The sequence below is a fragment of the Schistocerca serialis genome, chromosome 12 (genome assembly GCF_023864345.2).
Source record: "Schistocerca serialis cubense isolate TAMUIC-IGC-003099 chromosome 12, iqSchSeri2.2, whole genome shotgun sequence".
Classification (NCBI taxonomy): Eukaryota; Metazoa; Arthropoda; class Insecta; order Orthoptera; family Acrididae; genus Schistocerca; species Schistocerca serialis.
This window is the reverse complement of record NC_064649.1, coordinates 78,296,863-78,316,735: the sequence shown is the minus strand read 5'-3', so window position 1 is coordinate 78,316,735 and position 19,873 is coordinate 78,296,863. Positions and strand designations below refer to the sequence as shown.

At 38.6% G+C, this 19,873-nt stretch overlaps 1 protein-coding gene across 1 annotated transcript in view; it reads left to right on the top strand.

The window, feature by feature from the left end:
- Positions 1-16,313, top strand: part of LOC126427950 (uncharacterized) — a 36,924-nt gene extending 20,611 nt beyond the window's left edge. The window contains exon 2 of the mRNA XM_050089839.1: positions 16,245-16,313. Coding sequence (XP_049945796.1) covers positions 16,245-16,313 — 69 coding nt within the window. The remainder of the gene's footprint in view (positions 1-16,244) is intronic.
- Positions 16,314-19,873: the final 3,560 nt, after the last annotated feature.

Genomic DNA, 19,873 nt, shown 5'->3' with positions numbered 1-19,873 from the left:
AAAACGATCAGTAAAAAAAAAAGAAAAAAATCCGTATATGCGGTACAAAAATACTCGTCTTCTTCCAGTGTGGTCCAGGTAAGCTAAAAGGCTGGACACTTCTAGTCTAGACTATAGGTCTGTTCCGTCTTCTCAGTATCCAGGTATCTTTTTCTTGGTCTTTCTATGGATCCTGTACCTACAGGTCTGAAATTTAAGGCTCGTTTCGGCAGGCTTGAATGTGACATTCTGTGCAGATGTTTCAGCAAGATTTAGACTTGACCTTCTCATTTATAGCGTACGTCCCAAGCCCTACTTTTATGTCTTCGCTTCTTAGTCTGGCTAATCTTGTGTAGCTCTTCACTCATCTTAGAAATTAAATTTCTTCCGCTTCGATTCTGCTTTCTTGCTTTTTAGTAGTTATTCAAGTTGTTGTTGTTGTGGTCTTCAGTCCTGAGACTGGTTTGATGCAGCTCTCCATGCTACTCTATCCTGTGCAAGCTTTTTCATCTCCCAGTACCTACTGCAACCTACATCCTTCTGAATCTGTTTAGTGTATTCATCTCTTGGTCTCCCTCTACGATTTTTACCCTCTATGCTTCACTCCAATACTAAATTGATGATCCCTTGATGCCTCAGAACATGTCCCACCAACCGATCCCTTCTTCTAGTCAAGTTCTGCCACAAACTTCTCTTCTCCCCAATTCTATTCAATACCTCATCATTAATTATATGATCTACCCATCTAAGCTTCAGCATTCTTCTGTAGCACCACATTTCGAAAGCTTCTATTCCCTTCTTGTCCAAACTAGTTATCGTCCATGTTTCACTTCCATACATGCCTACGCTCCATACAAATACTTTCAGAAACGACTTCCTGACACTTAAATCTATACTCGATGTTAACAAATTTCTCTTCTTCAGAAACACTTTCCTTGCCATAGCCAGCCTACATTTTATATCCCCTCTACTTCGACCATCATCAGTTATTTTGCTCCCCAAATAGCAAAACTCGTTTACTACTTTAAGCGTCTCATTTCCTAATCTAATTCCCGCAGCATCACCCGATTTAATTCGACTACATTCCATTATACTCGTTTTGCTTTTGTTGATGTTCATCTTATATCCTCCTTTCAAGACACTATCCGTTCCGTTCAACTGCTCTTCCAGGTCCTTTGCTGTCTCTGACAGAATTACAATGTCATCGGCGAACGTCAAAGTTTTTATTTCTTCTCCATGGATTTTAATTCCTACTCCGAATTTTTCTTTTGTTTCCTTTACTGCTTGCTCAATATACAGATTGAATAACATCGGGGAGAGGCTACAACCCTGTCTCACTCCCGTCCCAACCACTGCTTCCCTTTCATGTCCCTCAACTCTTATAACTGCCAACTGGTTTCTGCACAAATTGTAAATAGCCTTTCGCTCCTTGTATTTTACCCCTGCCACATTTAGAATTTGAAAGATAGTGTTCCACTGTCAAAAGCTTTCTCTAAGTCTACAAATGCTAGAAACGTAGGTTTGCCTTTCCTTAATCTTTCTTCTAAGGTAAGTCGTAGGGTCAGTATTGCCTCACGTGTTCCAATATTTCTACGGATTCCAAACTGATCTTCCCCGAGGTCGGCTTCTACCAGTTTTTCCATTCGTCTGTAAAGAATTCGCGTTAGTATTTTGCAGCTGTGACTTACTAAACTGATAGTTCTGTAATTTTCACATCTGTCAGCACCTGCTTTCTTTGAGATTGGAATTATTATATTCTTCTTGAAGTCTGAGGGTATTTCGACTGTCTCATAAATCTTGCTCACTGGATGGTAGAGTTTTGTCAGGACTGGCTCGCCCAAGGCCGTCAGTAGTTCTAATGGAATGTTGTCTAGTCCCGGGGCCTTGTTTTGACTCAGGTCTTTCAGCGCTCTGTCAAACTCTTCACGCAGTATCGTATCTCCCATTTCATCTTCATCTACATCCTCTTCCATTTCCATAATATTGTCCTCAAGTACATCGCCCTTGTAGAGAACCTCTATATATTCCTTGCACCTTTCTGCTTTCCCTTCTATGCTTATAACTGGGTTTCCATCTGAGCTCTTGATATTCATGCAAGTGCTTCTCTTTTCTCCAAAGGTCTCTTTAATTTTTCTGTAGGCAGTATCTATCTTACCCCTAGTGAGATAAGCCTCTACATCCTTACATTTGTCCTCTAGCCATCCCTGCTTAGCCGTTTTGGTTGTTCAAGTATCACTTTCAAATAGCACTGCGAGGACGGTCATTAACTTATAAAACTTGATTTTTTTGTCCTTCCTCAATGTTATATTGATTTTTTCGCACATCATTTGATATTTCCGCAGTTTGTTGTCAGTTTCACGTTCATTCTGGTAGCTTATAATACAGTGGTGGAAAAAAATTGGCGGCCGTAGTGGCCGAGGGGTCGCAGGTTCGAATTCTGCCTCGGGCATGGATGTGTGTGATGTCCTTAGGTTAGTCGAATGCCCATTACATTCATTATCTGTGCAACTCCCGTGAAGCCATCGTTGAAGATAATTGTAGACAAATTGTTGGCAATTTCGACTACTTCTTTACCGGAATATATGTGTTTTGGGGAACGCGTCCAAATGATCGAATTTATCGACTCATTAAAGTTTTGAGTATTCGCGCCAAATCACCTTTCCAGCAAATTGTCATTCGATGGGTCTTCGTATACAGGTCTGATTGCCTCCGAGAGTCGCCCGTAGGCGCTCGATGACGGGGGACTGCCGGTCGCATGATCGTGTACTTCGACTATATGCAGTAGTTTACGGGAAAAGCGGTTTCGCCCACTGTTCTCCATAATATGAGGTATCGAAATATGCAATAAAAATTTTACGTTCTGTTGGGCCCGCACCATAGTAATTGTTGGTGTAAGACATTATGGAAAATAAATACTCCAAACCAGCGGCAATAAGGTAATTTGTTTTCTAATATTTTACACGACAGGCCTGTTTTGGCTTATTGCCATTGTTAAGTAACGTCTAGTTTGAAGTTACGGCCATATTGCATCTATAGTGAAGTCTTTTTGTCATGTCTCGGTAAGTAGAAGTGTCAAAACTGAATTGTCAAAGTATCTGGTAAAAACGTATTTTTATGTTTCGTAAATACAAGAACTTAGATTAGAGATTAGATTAGATTAGATTAATACTAGCTCCATGGATCATGAATACGATATTTCGTAATGATGTGAAATGAGTCGAATTTTCCAATACATGACATAATTAGGTTAATTTACCAACATACTTAAGTTAATATAACAACTTTATTTTTTTGTGTTTTTTTGTTTTTCTTTATTTTTTATTTTTATTTTTTAATATTTTTGTTTTGATTTTTTTTTCTTAATTTATATCTAAAAATTCCTCTATGGAGTAGAAGGAGTTGTCATTCAGAAATTCTTTTAATTTCTTCTTAAATACTTGTTGGTTATCTGTCAGACTTTTGATACTATTTGGTAAGTGACCAAAGACTTTAGTGCCAGTATAATTCACCCCTTTCTGTGCCAAAGTTAGATTTAATCTTGAATAGTGAAGATCGTCCTTTCTCCTAGTATTGTAGTTGTGCACACTGCTATTACTTTTGAATTGGGTTTGGTTGTTAATAACAAATTTCATAAGAGAGTATATATACTGAGAAGCTACTGTGAATATCCCTAGATCCTTAAATAAATGTCTGCAGGATGATCTTGGGTGGACTCCAGCTATTATTCTGATTACACGCTTTTGTGCAATAAATACTTTATTCCTCAGTGATGAATTACCCCAAAATATGATGCCATATGAAAGCAATGAGTGAAAATAGGCGTAGTAAGCTAATTTACTAAGATGTTTATCACCAAAATTTGCAATGACCCTTATTGCATAAGTAGCTGAACTCAAACGTTTCAGCAGATCATCAATGTGTTTCTTCCAATTTAATCTCTCATCAATGGACATACCTAAAAATTTGGAATATTCTACCTTAGCTATATGCTTCTGATTAAGGTCTATATTTATTAATGGCGTCATACCATTCACTGTACGGAACTGTATGTACTGTGTCTTATCAAAATTCAGTGAGAGTCCGTTTACAAGGAACCACTTGGTAATTTTCTGAAAGACAGTATTGACAATTTCATCAGTTAATTCTTGTTTCTCAGGTGTGATTACTATACTTGTATCATCAGCAAAGAGAACTAACTTTGCCTCTTCATGAAAATAGAATGGCAAGTGATTAATATATAATAAGAACAACAAAGGACCCAAGACTGACCCTTGTGGAACCCCATTCTTGATAGTTCCCCAGTTTGAGGAATGTGCTGATTTTTGCATGTTACGAGAACTACTTATTTCAACTTTCTGCACTCTTCCAGTTAGGTACAAATTAAACCATTTGTGCACTGTCCCACTCATGCCACAATACTTGAGCTTGTCTAGCAGAATTTCATGATTTACACATTCAAAAGCCTTTGAGAGATCACAAAAAATCCCAATGGGTGGTGTTCAGTTATTCAGATCATTCAAAATTTGACTGGTGAAACCATATATGGCATTTTCTGTTGAAAAACCTTTCTGGAAACCAAACTGACATTTTGTTAGTACTTCATTTTTACAGATATGTAAAGCTACTCTTGAATACATTACTTTCTCAAAAATTTTGGATAAAGCTGTTAGAAGGGAGATTGGACGGTAATTGTTGACATCAGATCTATCCCCCTTTTTATGCAAAGGTATAACAATAGCATATTTCAGTCTATCAGGGAAAATGCCCTGTTCCAGAGAGCTATTACACAGGTGGCTGAGAATCTTACTTATCTGTTGAGAACAAGCTTTTAGTATTTTGCTGGAAATGCCATCAATTCCATGTGAGTTTTTGCTTTTAAGCAAGTTTATTATTTTCCTAATTTCAGAGGGAGAAGTGGGTGAGATTTCAATTGTATCAAATTGCATAGGTATGGCCTCTTCCATTAACAGCCTAGCATCTTCTAATGAACACCTGGATCCTACTATATCTACAACATTTAGAAAATGATTATTAAAAATATTTTCAACTTCTGACTTTTTGTTCATAAAGCTTTCATTCAATTTGATGGTAATACTGTCTTCCTCTTCTCTTGGTTGACCTGTTTCTCTTTTAATAATATTCCAGATTGTTTTAATTTTATTATCAGAGTTGCTGATTTCAGACATGATACACATACTCCTGGATTTTTTAATAACTTTTCTTAATATAACACAGTAGTTTTTATAATTTTTGATAGTTTCTGGGTCACTACTCTTTCTTGCTGTCAGATACATTTCCCTTTTCTGGTTACAAGATATTTTTATACCCTTAGTAAGCCATGGTTTGTTACAAGGTTTCTTACGAGTATATTTAACTATTTTCTTGGGGAAGCAGTTTTCAAATGCATTTACAAAAATGTCATGAAATAAATTATATTTTAAATTGGCATCAGGTTCACGGTACACCTCATCCCAGTCTCAGTGCTGTAGGCTTTCCCTGAAATTTGCAATTGTTAAATCGTTGACTGAACGTACTACTTTGGAGGACTGTTTAGTATTGCTGAATGGAGCTATGTCATATATTGTAACTAGCTGTGCACCATGATCAGAAAGACCATTCTCAACAGGCTGAGCATTTATCTGGTTAAACTTATCTTGGTCTATAAAGAAGTTATCTATCAGTGAGCTGCTATCCTTTACCACCCGAGTAGGAAAATCAATAACGGGTGTCAAATTGAAAGAACCGAGTAATACTTCAAGGTCATTTTTCCTATTACCCTCTTTCAGAGAATCTACATTGAAGTCCCCACAAATAATAATTTGCTTCCCCCTGTCTGACAGGTAGCACAACAAGGAGTCCAAATTTTTCAGAAATAGATGAAAATTTCCTGATGGGGACCTATATACAGTTACAATTATAAATGTGCCTTTATTTAATTTAAGCTCAAAGGCACATGCTTCTATATGTTTCTCTACACAAAACTTTTTTGTTTCTATACTTTTTGCACAATGATAACTTTTGACATATATGGCAACTCCTCCTTTCTCCATATTTTCTCTCATTACATGTGCAGAGAGCTTATAACCACTTACATTTACCTTATCCATATCAGTAACAATGTGATGTTCAGACAGGCATAGTATATCTATTTCATTCTCAGCTTCTAAATCTTCTAAACAAACCAGAAGCTCATCTACTTTATTCTTTAATCTCCCAATATTTTGATGAAATATACTTACATTATTTTTAATTATACTTTTATGAGAACCTTTCCTTATTCTAACATTTGCAGTACTCTCCTGTCTGAGTTTCTCATTGGGCTTAGGCCTAGTTCCTATACCAGTGGTCACATGGTGTTCAGAGAGGCAGATTATGTCAACTGGGTTGGGTGACTTTAATTCATCAATGCAATTACCTAGGACTGATATACAACTTGGTGGAGATAAAATTTCTGGTGATTGGTGAAAATTTATAATTGGTAGCTGTGATTGGTGATCCAATGTGCTAGAATTATGCTGTTTAATTTCTTTCCTAAACTGAAGATTTGTTTCAATCCTGACCTCTCGTAGCACTTGACATCTTTCTGTCTTACCTATCCTAAAAAAGGTGCTGCTCCAACACCTGTAACCACTGGTATTTTACCATTCATGGCAGTGCCTCCCCCCCTTAAATTTCCTGCTATTACCCCAGCCAGTTTCCCCTTCCCTTTCCTGTTGAGATGTAGGCCGTGCCTGGTATAGTCCCACCTACTTTCGGAGACATGACAGAAAGACTTCACTATAGATGCAATACGGTCGTAGCTTCGAACTAGACGTCACTTGATAGCTGCAGTAGGCCGAAACTGGCCTCTCGTATATATATATATATATATATATATATATATATATATATATATATATATATATGATAACTTTTGACATATATGGCAACTCCTCCTTTCTCCATATTTTCTCTCATTATATATATATATATATATATATATATATATTGCAGCTGGTTTGGAGCATTCATTTCCATGCAATAAAAAATCGATTTTTTGTCACTTCTAGACCAGAAAACTCCCCTTAATCTTTGTCGAAGTTTCAGACAGTTTGTAAGTAGTCTGTTTGTATGTTGGTAGCGCTATAGACAGTGTTAATATCGCTGAAAGCACTCTGCGCCCTCGGCAAGAGATTCTGTGGTTCGACAGACTGCGAGTTAGCGAGTGGATAGGGAAGTGTATGGACATGATACTCTTAGTGGAGACTCTGTGTTGGTAGAAAATGCATTGTAAAGTGAGATGTAATGATGTGTTTAAAAGAAAATGCTCAAGGAAATGTATTTAAGTGGATGTTTGGTTGATAATGTTTGGGCAGTGGAATTATCGACAACTATATAAGTTTTGGAACTGGATGTTACATGAATAAGGTAAAATTTTCGTAATACGTTGTTTGTCCTTCAACAAAAGCTTTCTTTTACTAACTGTATGTCTCCTAGTAGTTAGAATCTTTTTATTTAGTTGGCTGTAGTTGTTACTTGCTGTAGTTGGTGTTACGAAGATTTTCTGTGATGTAAGTGACTTATAAAAGAGAATGGGGTTTGCACTGTTGGAATTCGTGACTGAAATGAGTTTAGGCAATTAACAGAGTTGGAGGTAGTTTCATATTTCTTTAATTTTACATTTCTTTGGGTTTGTATTATTGTTAGGATTTCTCGCAATCCAGGGCCATTCTTTTTTGTGAGATATTGGAAGCCATGTTGTCAATGTAGATCAGTCAGATTGCGTTGGGCTTGATAATTGTGGATGATAAATGGATAGGGGTTTTCTTTGTCAGGAAAAATTCTGTAGGTCAGTGTTTATTAAATTAATTAAAGAGGTAGTTTTAAGGAACATTCCAAACTTGCTCATCTAAGGTGGCTAGGTGGTACCCAGGGTACTGCCGAACTGCGGGTCTTAGACAGACCTCTCGGGCACTACTTGATGTTGAACCTTCCCCCCCCCCCCCCCCCCCCACCACCACCATCATCCCGCCACACCCCGTGATCACACCATGGGGGTGTCGATAAATGAGGGATGAAAATGCGTAAGTACCATTTCCTGCCACGGGTCACGTTCAAATTTCGTCGAATGGTTTTGCACTGTCTCTAGTATTTCCAGCCTATAAACGAGAGCAGAAACTGCGGTCGAGCTGCCCTACAAATCGGCCAGATCACGTTTAATGGGCACGTAGCAGTATAATCCTCTTAGAGATGTGTTGAAACGTTTTGAAATGCCAACAGCGTCAAAAGTTTATCAAGAACGTCTTTTTGTTCAAATGGTTCAAATGGATCTGAGCACTTTGGGGCTTAACTTCTGAGGTCATCAGTCCCCTAGAACGTAGAACTACTTTAAAGCTAATTAACCGAAGGACATCACATACATCCATGCCCGAGGCATGATTCGAATCTGCGACCGTATTGGTCGCGCGGTTCCAGACTGTAGCGCGTAGAATCGCTCGGCCACTCCCCGGCCGGCGTCTTTTTGTTGCTCATCTTACTGCGGACTCTTGTTTTACATTTTGGAGACCTGACTGAGACGAAGAAAATAAAATGTTATCCCAGTAAATTAACAAGTTTTTTCGGGGTACTCTAACAAACCTTCAGACGGACATAGGCTACATATTTTTAACATATACGGTATAAATACATATTTAAAGTCTATACTATCACACAAAGAGAAGTCGATGTGTAACGATGTTAGCAAAGATCTCGAAAAATTTGTGATAAATTTACTTCAAATTTTACACGATACTGTAATAGACATTCGCACAGACATACCTATACATTTTTCAATATATATGGTACATAAGTAAATATACGTATTAATATATAAAGAAGCAACGTTGTTAACGAAAACCTCGAGAAGTTTTTGACCGATGTACTTCAAATTCTTAAACTATACTCTACCAGGGAATCCCAGACGCTGGTGTACGTACCACTACGCAAAGTAATCTGAGATGGTACACATATAAGTAAACAAAACACTTACTAATATAAGTAAAATTAGCATATTCTCATACTGACTGATAGAAGTCGCATGTGTATAATGTTACAGGAAGTGTTTGTTGCAGGACATAGGAAGCCGGATTGTACTCTCCCCACCGCTTCTTTCGTTAGTCGTCGGCGCCTTGACCGTGAATGATTAATCATGTTTTGACGCTGGCGATACTTTGATTGGGTCTTGTCGGTTGTTTTCGTGACGCTTTGCAACTGCTGCCAACTTATGAGCCGTACCAATCTGTGACGCTGCAGTAGTGATCACGCAGTGAACTATATATTGCTGTTATTATCGCTTTGTTGGGCATTACTTGATTACTATAATTGTGATGTGAAGTTTAATTTGATTTGTGACTTGTACGTGACTGTGTTTTAAGTTAACCATGACCAAATGCATGGCAAATTTTTCTAGTGCTGGTACAAATTTGAGGAAAGACTCATGCCTCGCAAGTTTTACACTTGCAAAAGGAGAAAAATCTCACACAGATGGTGAGTCGGACTGCTCGCGACTAGAAACATGAACCACGCTGTTTTGGGGGTAAAAGCGGTCAAAGAAGTACAAGACGTTCCGTTATCAAATCATACAGTAAAAAAGGAGAATTGAAGATGTGTCTTCTTATTTTAAAGAAATGGTGTTGTAACAACAGCAAGAGTCTCTTATTTCACTTTTCAAATAGACGAGACTACAGATGTCACAAATTCGGAGCAGTTACTAATTTTTGTACGTTCAGTCATGAAAAGACATTAGAGTTTTTGTTTTGCAATCCGTTTTGAGTCGAATGTAGCAGCAGAAAACACTTGCAGTGTGGTTTACATTTATATTTTGTTAAAAGTAGATATTGTCAAAAATATGTTGGTATTTTTACAGACAGGGCTAAGGCGGTGTATGGTCACATAAGAGGGGTAGCAGCAAAAACGAAGAAAGACACACCTGATTGATGAAGCATACACTGTGTAACACACCGAGAAGTGTTGGCTTCCATCGCTTCATTTTTTTTAATGGACAATGTAAATGTTATAAACTTTATCAAGGCAAGTGCCTAAACTCATTGCTATTCACGCTGTTGTGGGAAGATATGGGAGACAAATTCAAAAGTTCACATTTTCATACCGAATTACGCTGCCTCTCTGGCGGCAACGTATTTAACCAAGTATATGAAGTGAGGTTCGAGGTTTCTGTGTTTCTCCGTGAGAAACAATGACAATAATTTTTTCGCTGATGATCAGTGATTATCAAGAGTGAGCTATTTAGCTGATACCTTTGACAGGCTTCATATTTTGAATATGGTCATACAAGGACGAGGTACAACAGCTACGCAAAAGTAATTAGCACAGTGAGCTATGCTATGCAACAATCAACAGTGCTATTACTTTATATCGCTATGGCATTTTCATCTTCTGTCACATATGCACTATGTCACCGAAGTTTGGCCATGTGTTTAGTCAACTCCAGGAATCACGAATTCCTTCTTACTAGTAGGAAAGTTGGCAATTACAAACAAGGCGCGTGATAGTGTCTCTTTTGGATAACGTAGGAACATGTTACTGTCTGCTGTCATGTATTATGAATTGTATTTCTTTAAAATGTTGTTCGTCTTCATACTTTCGCTGGCGTTGAAACAAATTATGTTTTTAATCTGTGCTGCGTGTCAGAATGAAAATACTGCGCTGTTTCGCCAGTCAGTCTGGAAATATTTTTAAAAGCCTATGGGCATTGATAGTGAAATCCAGGGTGTTTGTTTCACTTTTCTGAGGTCGATTAATAAGATTAGAAAGTCAAATGACTATATATATACTCCTGGAAATAGAAAAAAGAACACATTGACACCGGTGTGTCAGACCCACCATACTTGCTCCGGACACTGCGAGAGGGCTGTACAAGCAATGATCACACGCACGGCACAGCGGACACACCAGGAACCGCGGTGTTGGCCGTCGAATGGCGCTAGCTGCGCAGCATTTGTGCACCGCCGCCGTCAGTGTCAGCCAGTTTGCCGTGGCATACGGAGCTCCATCGCAGTCTTTAACACTGGTAGCATGCCGCGACAGCGTGGACGTGAACCGTATGTGCAGTTGACGGACTTTGAGCGAGGGCATATAGTGGGCATGCTGGAGGCCGGGTGGACGTACCGCCGAATTGCTCAACACGTGGGGCGTGAGGTCTCCACAGTACATCGATGTTGTCGCCAGTGGTCGGCGGAAGGTGCACGTGCCCGTCGACCTGGCACCGGACCGCAGCGACGCACGGATGCACGCCAAGACCGTAGGATCCTACGCAGTGCCATAGGGGACCGCACCGCCACTTCCCACAAATTAGGGACACTGTTGCTCCTGGGGTATCGGCGAGGACCATTCGCAACCGTCTCCATGAAGCTGGGCTACGGTCCCGCACACCGTTAGGCCGTCTTCCGCTCACGCCCCAACATCGTGCAGCCCGCCTCCAGTGGTGTCGCGACAGGCGTGAATGGAGGGACGAATGGAGACGTGTCGTCTACAGCGATGAGAGTCGCTTCTGCCTTGGTGCCAATGATGGCCGTATGCGTGTTTGGCGCCGTGCAGGTGAGCGCCACAATCAGGACTGCATACGACCGAGGCACACAGGGCCAACACCCGGCATCATGGTGTGGGGAGCGATCTCCTACACTGGCCGTACACCACTGGTGATCGTCGAGGGGACACTGAATAGTGCACGGTACATCCAAACCGCCATCGAACCCATCGTTCTACCATTCCTAGACCGGCAAGGGAACTTGCTGTTCCAACAGGACAATGCACGTCCGCATGTATCCCGTGTCACCCAACGTGCTCTAGAAGGTGTAAGTCAACTACCATGGCCAGCAAGATCTCCGGATCTGTCCCCCATTGAGCATGTTTGGGACTGGATGAAGCGTCGTCTCACGCGGTCTGCACGTCCAGCACGAACGCTGGTCCAACTGAGGCGCCAGGTGGAAATGGCATGGCAAGCCGTTCCACAGGACTACATCCAGCATCTCTACGATCGTCTCCATGGGAGAATAGCAGCCTGCATTGCTGCGAAAGGTGGATATACACTGTACTAGTGCCGACATTGTGCATGCTCTGTTGCCTGTGTCTATGTGCCTGTGGTTCTGTCAGTGTGATCATGTGATGTATCTGACCCCAGGAATGTGTCAATAAAGTTTCCCCTTCCTGGGACAATGAATTCACGGTGTTCTTATTTCAATTTCCAGGAGTATATATATATATATATATATATATATATATATATATATATATATATATATATATATATATATATATATATATATATATAGGGTGTTTCGAAAATGTATGCAAATATTTTAATATGAAGTAAAGCTAAAGAAAAAAGTTCATATAAACATAGGTCCGCAAATGTTATGGAGTTACGGCTAATAAAAGATTTTGCCTGCAAGTTCGCTAATATGAAGCCATCGCAAAACTGTAGGAGGTTAAAGTAAAGCACGATTTCCATTTATTTTGTTGTTATTAATCTGGTGAGTCTAATCAAATATGTCCCAGACGTGTATCTGCTGTAGTTTTCCCAGAACATCCAGACAAGCAAAGACATAATTTTGTAAATTTTTTAATTTGTTAACTACTTGGCCCAATATGTTTTTTTAAATTTCAGACAATTGCACAATGTTTTCAACAGTAGTTGTAGAGAATTTAATTTTGGAAAAATGATGGTAATAACATTAACTGACACTGTATGAATGTGACAGATAATCTGCTTTTATTATTCATGTTAAACTGGAAAAAACAAAACTCAGCGTTAAGGAAGTTGGACAGTGTACATACAATTTCACAATACATTCACAATATATATATATATATATATATATATATATATATATATATATATACTTCATTTATACATGTATAGCTATAGTTTATTTTGTGATACTGGCTTTAATTTCATTGCCATAAATGATTTGTTAGTCCCTACCAAATACTGTTGTCTCTATTTTACCATTACAACTTCTTGAGACGTTTGAAGCAGTTTAAATAGCTAGTTTCACGTTCTATGTATCATTTTGCATGATAAAACTAATGATGTGGAATGAGTCACTTTATATTCACATTGCGAATTAATTTGTAAATATGGCTACATACGACATAAGTTGTTTTTTTAAATATACAGGTGTGAGTTAGTAACTCCTACCCACCACCTTTTACACACTACAATGATAGAAATTCTTTTATGGAATAGAAGGAGATGCCAAGAAGAAAGTTTTTCGATTTCTTTTCGAATTTTGCTTTGCTGTCTGTCAGACATTGTATATAACTGGGTAAGTGATCAACGATTTTCGGTGTAGCGTTGTGCACCCCTTTTTATACTAAACACAACCTTAATGTGGAATAATAATTATTATTTTTCTTTCTGATATTGTAATCGTATACATCACTGTTGCTTTTGAGCTGTAGTGGATTATTTGCAACAAACTTCATGAGACAATAAACATACTGTGAAGCAGTAATCAGAATGCCTAGCTCCTTAAACAGATGTCTGCAAGCAGATGGTCAGCGAGGACCACATATTATTATTACAGCACATTTTTGAGCATTGAAGACTTCATTCCTTAAAGATGACTTACCCCAGAACATTATTCTATATGACATTATTGAACGAAAATATGCACAATAAATCAGCTTAATGTTTTGTCTCTCCCAAAGATTTGTAATGACTCTTAGTGCAGGTGTGGCTGAACTAAGGTGTTTTAGGGAGTTCAAAAAATGTTCTTTTCCCAGTTTAAATTCTTGTCACTATGGACACCTAAGAATTTTGAAGTTTCGATCCTATTTATTATTTCCTTACGATATGTCACACAAATCATTGATGCAATACTCCTTGATGTGCAGAGCTGAATCTGCTTTCCCTTTTTTTTATTTAATTGAGAGTGAGACCATTCACAGATGCGATATTTCTAAGAACTTTGTTTACTGTTTCATTTTTTTCTGTGTATATGCTTGCATTGATTGCACTACTAGTGTAATCTGCAAAAAGAACTAATTCTGCTTGTTGTATATTACACGGAAGACCGTTTTAATTTACGAGGAACAATAGAGGGCCTAAGATTGAGCCTTGGGAAGCCACATACACGATTTCTCCCCAGACTCTATTGGTTGAATTACTAAGTGCAATTTTCTGCACTCTTTTGATTAAATATGACATTATCCATTTTTTGGCTACATTGTCGATCCCACCAAACTTCAATTTATCTTGGAGAACACTGCCACTCACTCAGTCACAACCCTTAGATAGGCCACAGAAAATACCTGCCGGTGATATTTTATTATTTAATCCTTGTAAAATGTGGTGAGCGAACATGTAAATGGCACTCTCAGTAGAATAACTCTTATGAAATCCAAACTGGGATTTGCTCAGGATATTATTGTTGCTAAGGTGAGATACTATTCTAGAATACATTGGCTTCTCAAAAATTTTGGGAAATAATGTTAGCAGTGAAACAGGTCGATAGTTAGTGACATCCCTCCCATCACCTTTCTTAAAGAGGGATTTGACAACCTGTCTGACCAGAGAAATGCCTTTCTTTTTGATACGTGGTTATTTTTTTTTTTGATAACTTGTGATTAGAGGTTGAAGCTGTTACGCGATTGGTCTCCAGATGCAGAATGTTTCGTAATCCAAACTGCTTCATTTATACGAGGGGCGTTTGAAAAGTCTGTACAAAGTCCGAGAGATGGCACCACCGGCGCGTATCGAGATCATGTTTAGTTAGCAGCATCTTTGGAAAGAACGCACACCAAGTTTAAGGCAATTTGTCTATTTCTTTGTGTCTGGCATTCATGTGAATCAAGGAAGTCGAGTGATTGTCAAAAAATGGACGATAAAGAATTTCGTGTGGTGATTAAACATTACTTTATGAAAGGCAAAACGGCTCAGGAGATTAAAGAGAAGCTTGATAAACATTACGGTGATTCTGCACCTTCGGTTAGAACAGTTAATAAGTGGTTTCAAAATTCTCGGAGAGGTCATATGGGTAAAAGTGATGCTGAACGTTCTGGACGCCCTATGGAGGCTATAACTCCAGAAATCATTGATAAAATCCATGATATGATGGTGGATGACAGAAGAGTTAAGGTGCGTGAGTTTGCTAGTGCTGTTGGCATCTCGAATGAATGGGGACATAATATTTTGCATAACATTTGGATATGAGAAAGCTATCCGCAAGATTGGTTCCGCGATTACTCATGCTTGACCAAAAACGGAATCGTGTGGAGTGTTGCAAGGATAGTTTGCAGCTGTTGAGGAAGAATCCGCTGGACTTTAAGCGTCGTTTCGTCACTGTGGATGAAACATGGATACATTACTATACTCCTGAGACCAAAGACCAATCTAAACAATGGTTTACCAAAGGAGATTCTGCACCAAAAAAGGCGGTGACCATTCGTTCGGCCGGAAAGGTTATGGCGACTGCCTTTTGGGATTTGCAAGGGATAATCCTCATCGACTATCTGGAAAAGGGTTAAACTATAACAGGTGCATATTATTCATCGTTATTGGACCATTTGAAAACCGAGCTGCAAGAAAAGCGCCGGCGATTGGACCGCAAAAAAGTCATTTTCCATCAGGACAATGCACCAGCACATACTTCACCAGTTGTGGTCGTAAAATTAATGGAAATAGGATTCCAACTCGTTTCACATCCCCCATGTTCTACAGACTTGGCTCCCTCGGACTACTATTTGTTCCCTAATTTGAAGAAATGGCTGGCGGGACAAAGATTTTACTCAAACGCGAAGGTGATTGCAGCAATTAATAGCTATTTTGCAGACTTGGACAATTCCTATTATTCTGAACGGAAGGGATCAACAAATTAGAACAGCATTGGACGAAGTGTATAAGTATAAATGGAAACTATGTCGAAAAATAAAAAAGGTTCACCCCAAACACGTAAGTAGTTTTTATTTTTGCGCAGACTTTGCAAACGCCCCTCGTACTCGTATGTCAAAATACAGCCACGATGTTTAACTTTGTTGTGTGGCCTGGTGCACCAACAGATTTAATAATCTAATCTCCCTTTTCACTATATACTCACAAGTAAAAATTAGTCATTTCCTATCCTTTCTGATTCTATTTTAATGACCAGCAGTGCAGTTACGAACTCGTCTCACATTCTCATTTGAGTCATCAACTGCAGTCAGTGTTACTTGATGGTCATATTTTCCAAACACTTACATTGAGCCGGAGTGCAACGAGATGTGACGCCGTGCCACTTTTGTTACAGGGTCGAAGGCGGAAGCGCGAACTAACGTCTCACCAGAGGACGGCGCCCCGCGGCCTGGTGCCATCCTAGCTGATGATCCAGCCGTACAGAGCGAGAGTGATGCGCTGAAGACTGAACAGATCTAACAGTATTAAAAACGCCGAAATTCCTGAGCTTTCCTTTGCTTTTATAGGTGCACATGCTGGACAAAAACACTGAATCATCCAGTGTTAGGGATGCCATCTAAGAATTTTAAATTGCAGGACAAGCACTTAAAAATAAAACCTGATGGTAGAAGACAGTGCCTCACATTTTACTTTCTTGTGAAAAGTGTCACCGTATTGAGCTGTTGAGGATTTTCGGACGTCGAAAGACCCTCGCTTGAGGAACTACTTATACGAGGTGTGAGCAAAAAGTAACAGGAATTTTTGTTTTTCTTACAGAATTTTCATTTATTTATCAAAATCAACTTTGTCCCCTACAAAATAGTCACTTTCAGATATAAAACACTTGTGCCTGAGCTTTCTTCAATCTTGGAAGCAATTTTGGAACTCACTTTTCGTTATGGTATTCAGCTCCTACAAAGATTCTGTTTTTATCTCATCAGTTATGACAAAACGACTTTTTTACGGTTCTTTTCAGTTTTGAGAATAGAAAGAAGTCACCTGGGGCCACGTCCAGTGACTGTAGTGGATGAGGCTACATGCAAGGTTTTGTTTTTTATCAATTAAGCACTAGCAAGCCTTGAGGTATGAGCGGAAGCATTATCGTGATGCAGTTTCCGCTAGTCATTTTGCCACAATTCTCCTCGTTTTCCCCGGTCTGCTTCACGCAAACGGTGCAAAGCTTCCAGGTAGTTGGGTTGGGTGGTTTGGGAAAGGACACCAGACAGCGAGGTCATCGGTCTCATCAGATTAGGGAAGGATGTCGACCGTGTCCTTTCAAGGGAACAATCCCGACATTTGCCTGGAGCGATTTAGGAAAATCACGGAAAACCTAAATCAGGATGGCCGGACGCGGGAGCTTCCAGGTAGTCAATATTTTAAATTCTTCTGGGCCGTAGCGTTATATACGTCTTGTAAGGACACCTAAACTGTGTGGACAACTAGAGTTCCATAGAGCTCAAATCCCAATACCCCAGTGGTTAACTTTGTAGATAGTCCAACCTACTTCATTAGTAGAAAACTAAACACCCTCCTTTCAAAATACTATACATATAAAAAACGGTTCACAATAAAAAACTCAAGGATGTTAGCAAACAGCGTAAAAGATACAATAATTGTAGATAATGGAAAATTCGTATCCTTTGATATCATTAGTCTATACACCAATGTTTCCTATACATGAAACAATTGATATTATAGATCACAACTTCCTACAATATAGAAAATTACCCATTACCGGGATACAAGAGATCATTGAAATGCTAGAATTAATACTAAACCAAAACTACTTTGAAAATGACAACGCAATATACACCCAAAAGAATGGAGTAGCCATGGGATGTAGCATAGCTGGCTCCATAGCTCATATATTTAGAAACACTTTAAAACAAAAATCTTTTAGCCCAACAAACACACTTACAAAGAAAATGGTGTATTATTTCCGTTATGCAGATGACACGCTGCTCCTAATAGACGGTTCTGACAAAAAAATTCAACAGATACACAAACTACTAAACGAACTTCACCCCAACTTGAAATTTACAATGGAACCAGAGAACGATCCAACGATCAACTTCCTTGACGTTACAATAAAAAACATTAATACTGTACATCAATTTGAAATCTACGGAAAACATACATCAGATAACGTAATTAATGCAAATTCTTGTCATTCTCGAACACACAAACACGCACACTTTCATACGATGATAAACAGACTGAAAAACCTACCAATCTGCAAGACAAAAACAGCTAAAAATCCTCATATATATAGCACAACAAAACAACTTCATCCCAAACATAGGCAAAAAAATCTGGAATAAGCACAACAAACCGTTTCACACTAAGATTCATAGCGACATAAAATTATGTAGAGAGCTACCAACGAAACAAAAAATAACATACAGACCACAAACATATGTAGGCAATATATCCAGCAAACTTAACGCTTTACTGAAGAAGGCCACTGTCAGATTTGCATATCGCACTGCACACAACCTAAAGACACAAATTAACTCCGGAAATACGAAACTACTAGTGCATTCATACCCTGGCGTATACAGAATTAATTGTAATGACTTCGGGAAATTCTATATAGGCCAAACAGGCAGAAATTTCCAAGTTAGATACCGAGAACACACCAGAAACAGTGACACAAACCCATCTACATTATTTAACCATATAAAAACTGAAAATCACAACACATTCTCCACATAACACCAAAAGGCCCAATACTGGACTTTCTGGAAGAGATAGAAATCTATACACACACCCACAAATATCCAGAAAAAATTTTAAACGAACAAACCGATTTAAAACATAAAAACTGTTTTGATAATTTTATTGAAATTATTGACCACGTATAATTTCATAAAACGAACACCAATATACAGTTGCAAAGATATTACTATCACATAACTCCATAGATTTATAAACAAAATCTGTAACAATGTAAATCCCTGACATAACTCGAAGCTGTCAAACTTACAAAATGATAACAAGATCTTAACGATACTGGCCAACATAGAAAAACTGCACTTCTGAGACATTACTTAGCGAGTAGTTTATTATTTCGCCTGTGCTTTGCTTAAAAACGGAACAAGTAACGCATCTGACTGCAAGAGCGTCAACGACGTAATATGGAAGTAAGTCTTACGCCAAATGTACAAAATAATTATTTATTACGAAAACTCACACATATATGATCTAAATACCTTACTATATGTTGCAGAGTGCTTGAAAATGTCCTTTGAGCCGAAATAGGACTATAGCCAATGAAAATAAACTCACAATAATAACAACAGCTACACAAAGCAGCATTTTGGCTTAATGTACACATAATGTCCTTCCTGGTAGTATTCCTTACTGACTGTACGACCATAAGGCGACAACTCATGAGGCATTATCCCACTGTAATCGAAGTAAACAGTGGGAGGAGCCTTCATATGTGTTCGAATGTTTTTCGGTCTTAGCTCTTATAACCGTTCTTTTAATTGAGAACAATATTATCAGGCTTATTCCCATACAGGGGAGAGGTGATCGATAATATCGGAAATAATTAATAGCATTGAAAAAGTTTTAATTAAAATTATGGATATACAAGGTCCGGCAGAAAAACCTCCCCTTTAAGGAAAGCTAATAAAAACAAAACCAAATAAGGTAGAACAATTTTATTTATACTAAATAAAAGTACATATTATGCCATTTTAGAAAATACTCTTATGGTCTTACTTTTTAAATAAAACATCCCTTAAATGGCTTCCTGCACTGTCGACACACTGTTTGAGTCTTTCCCTGAAGTTATTCATTACTCTTTGAGTCATTTCAGGTGGAATAGCTTCAACCTCTTGTGTAATTGCTTCTTTCAGGGCTCGTAAAGATTGTGGACGTTGTTCATAAACTTTTGCTTTTAAATAGCCCCAAAGAAAGAAATCACAGGGCGTTAAGTCCGGCGATCGTGGGGGCCAGCCAATGTCTCCACGCAAC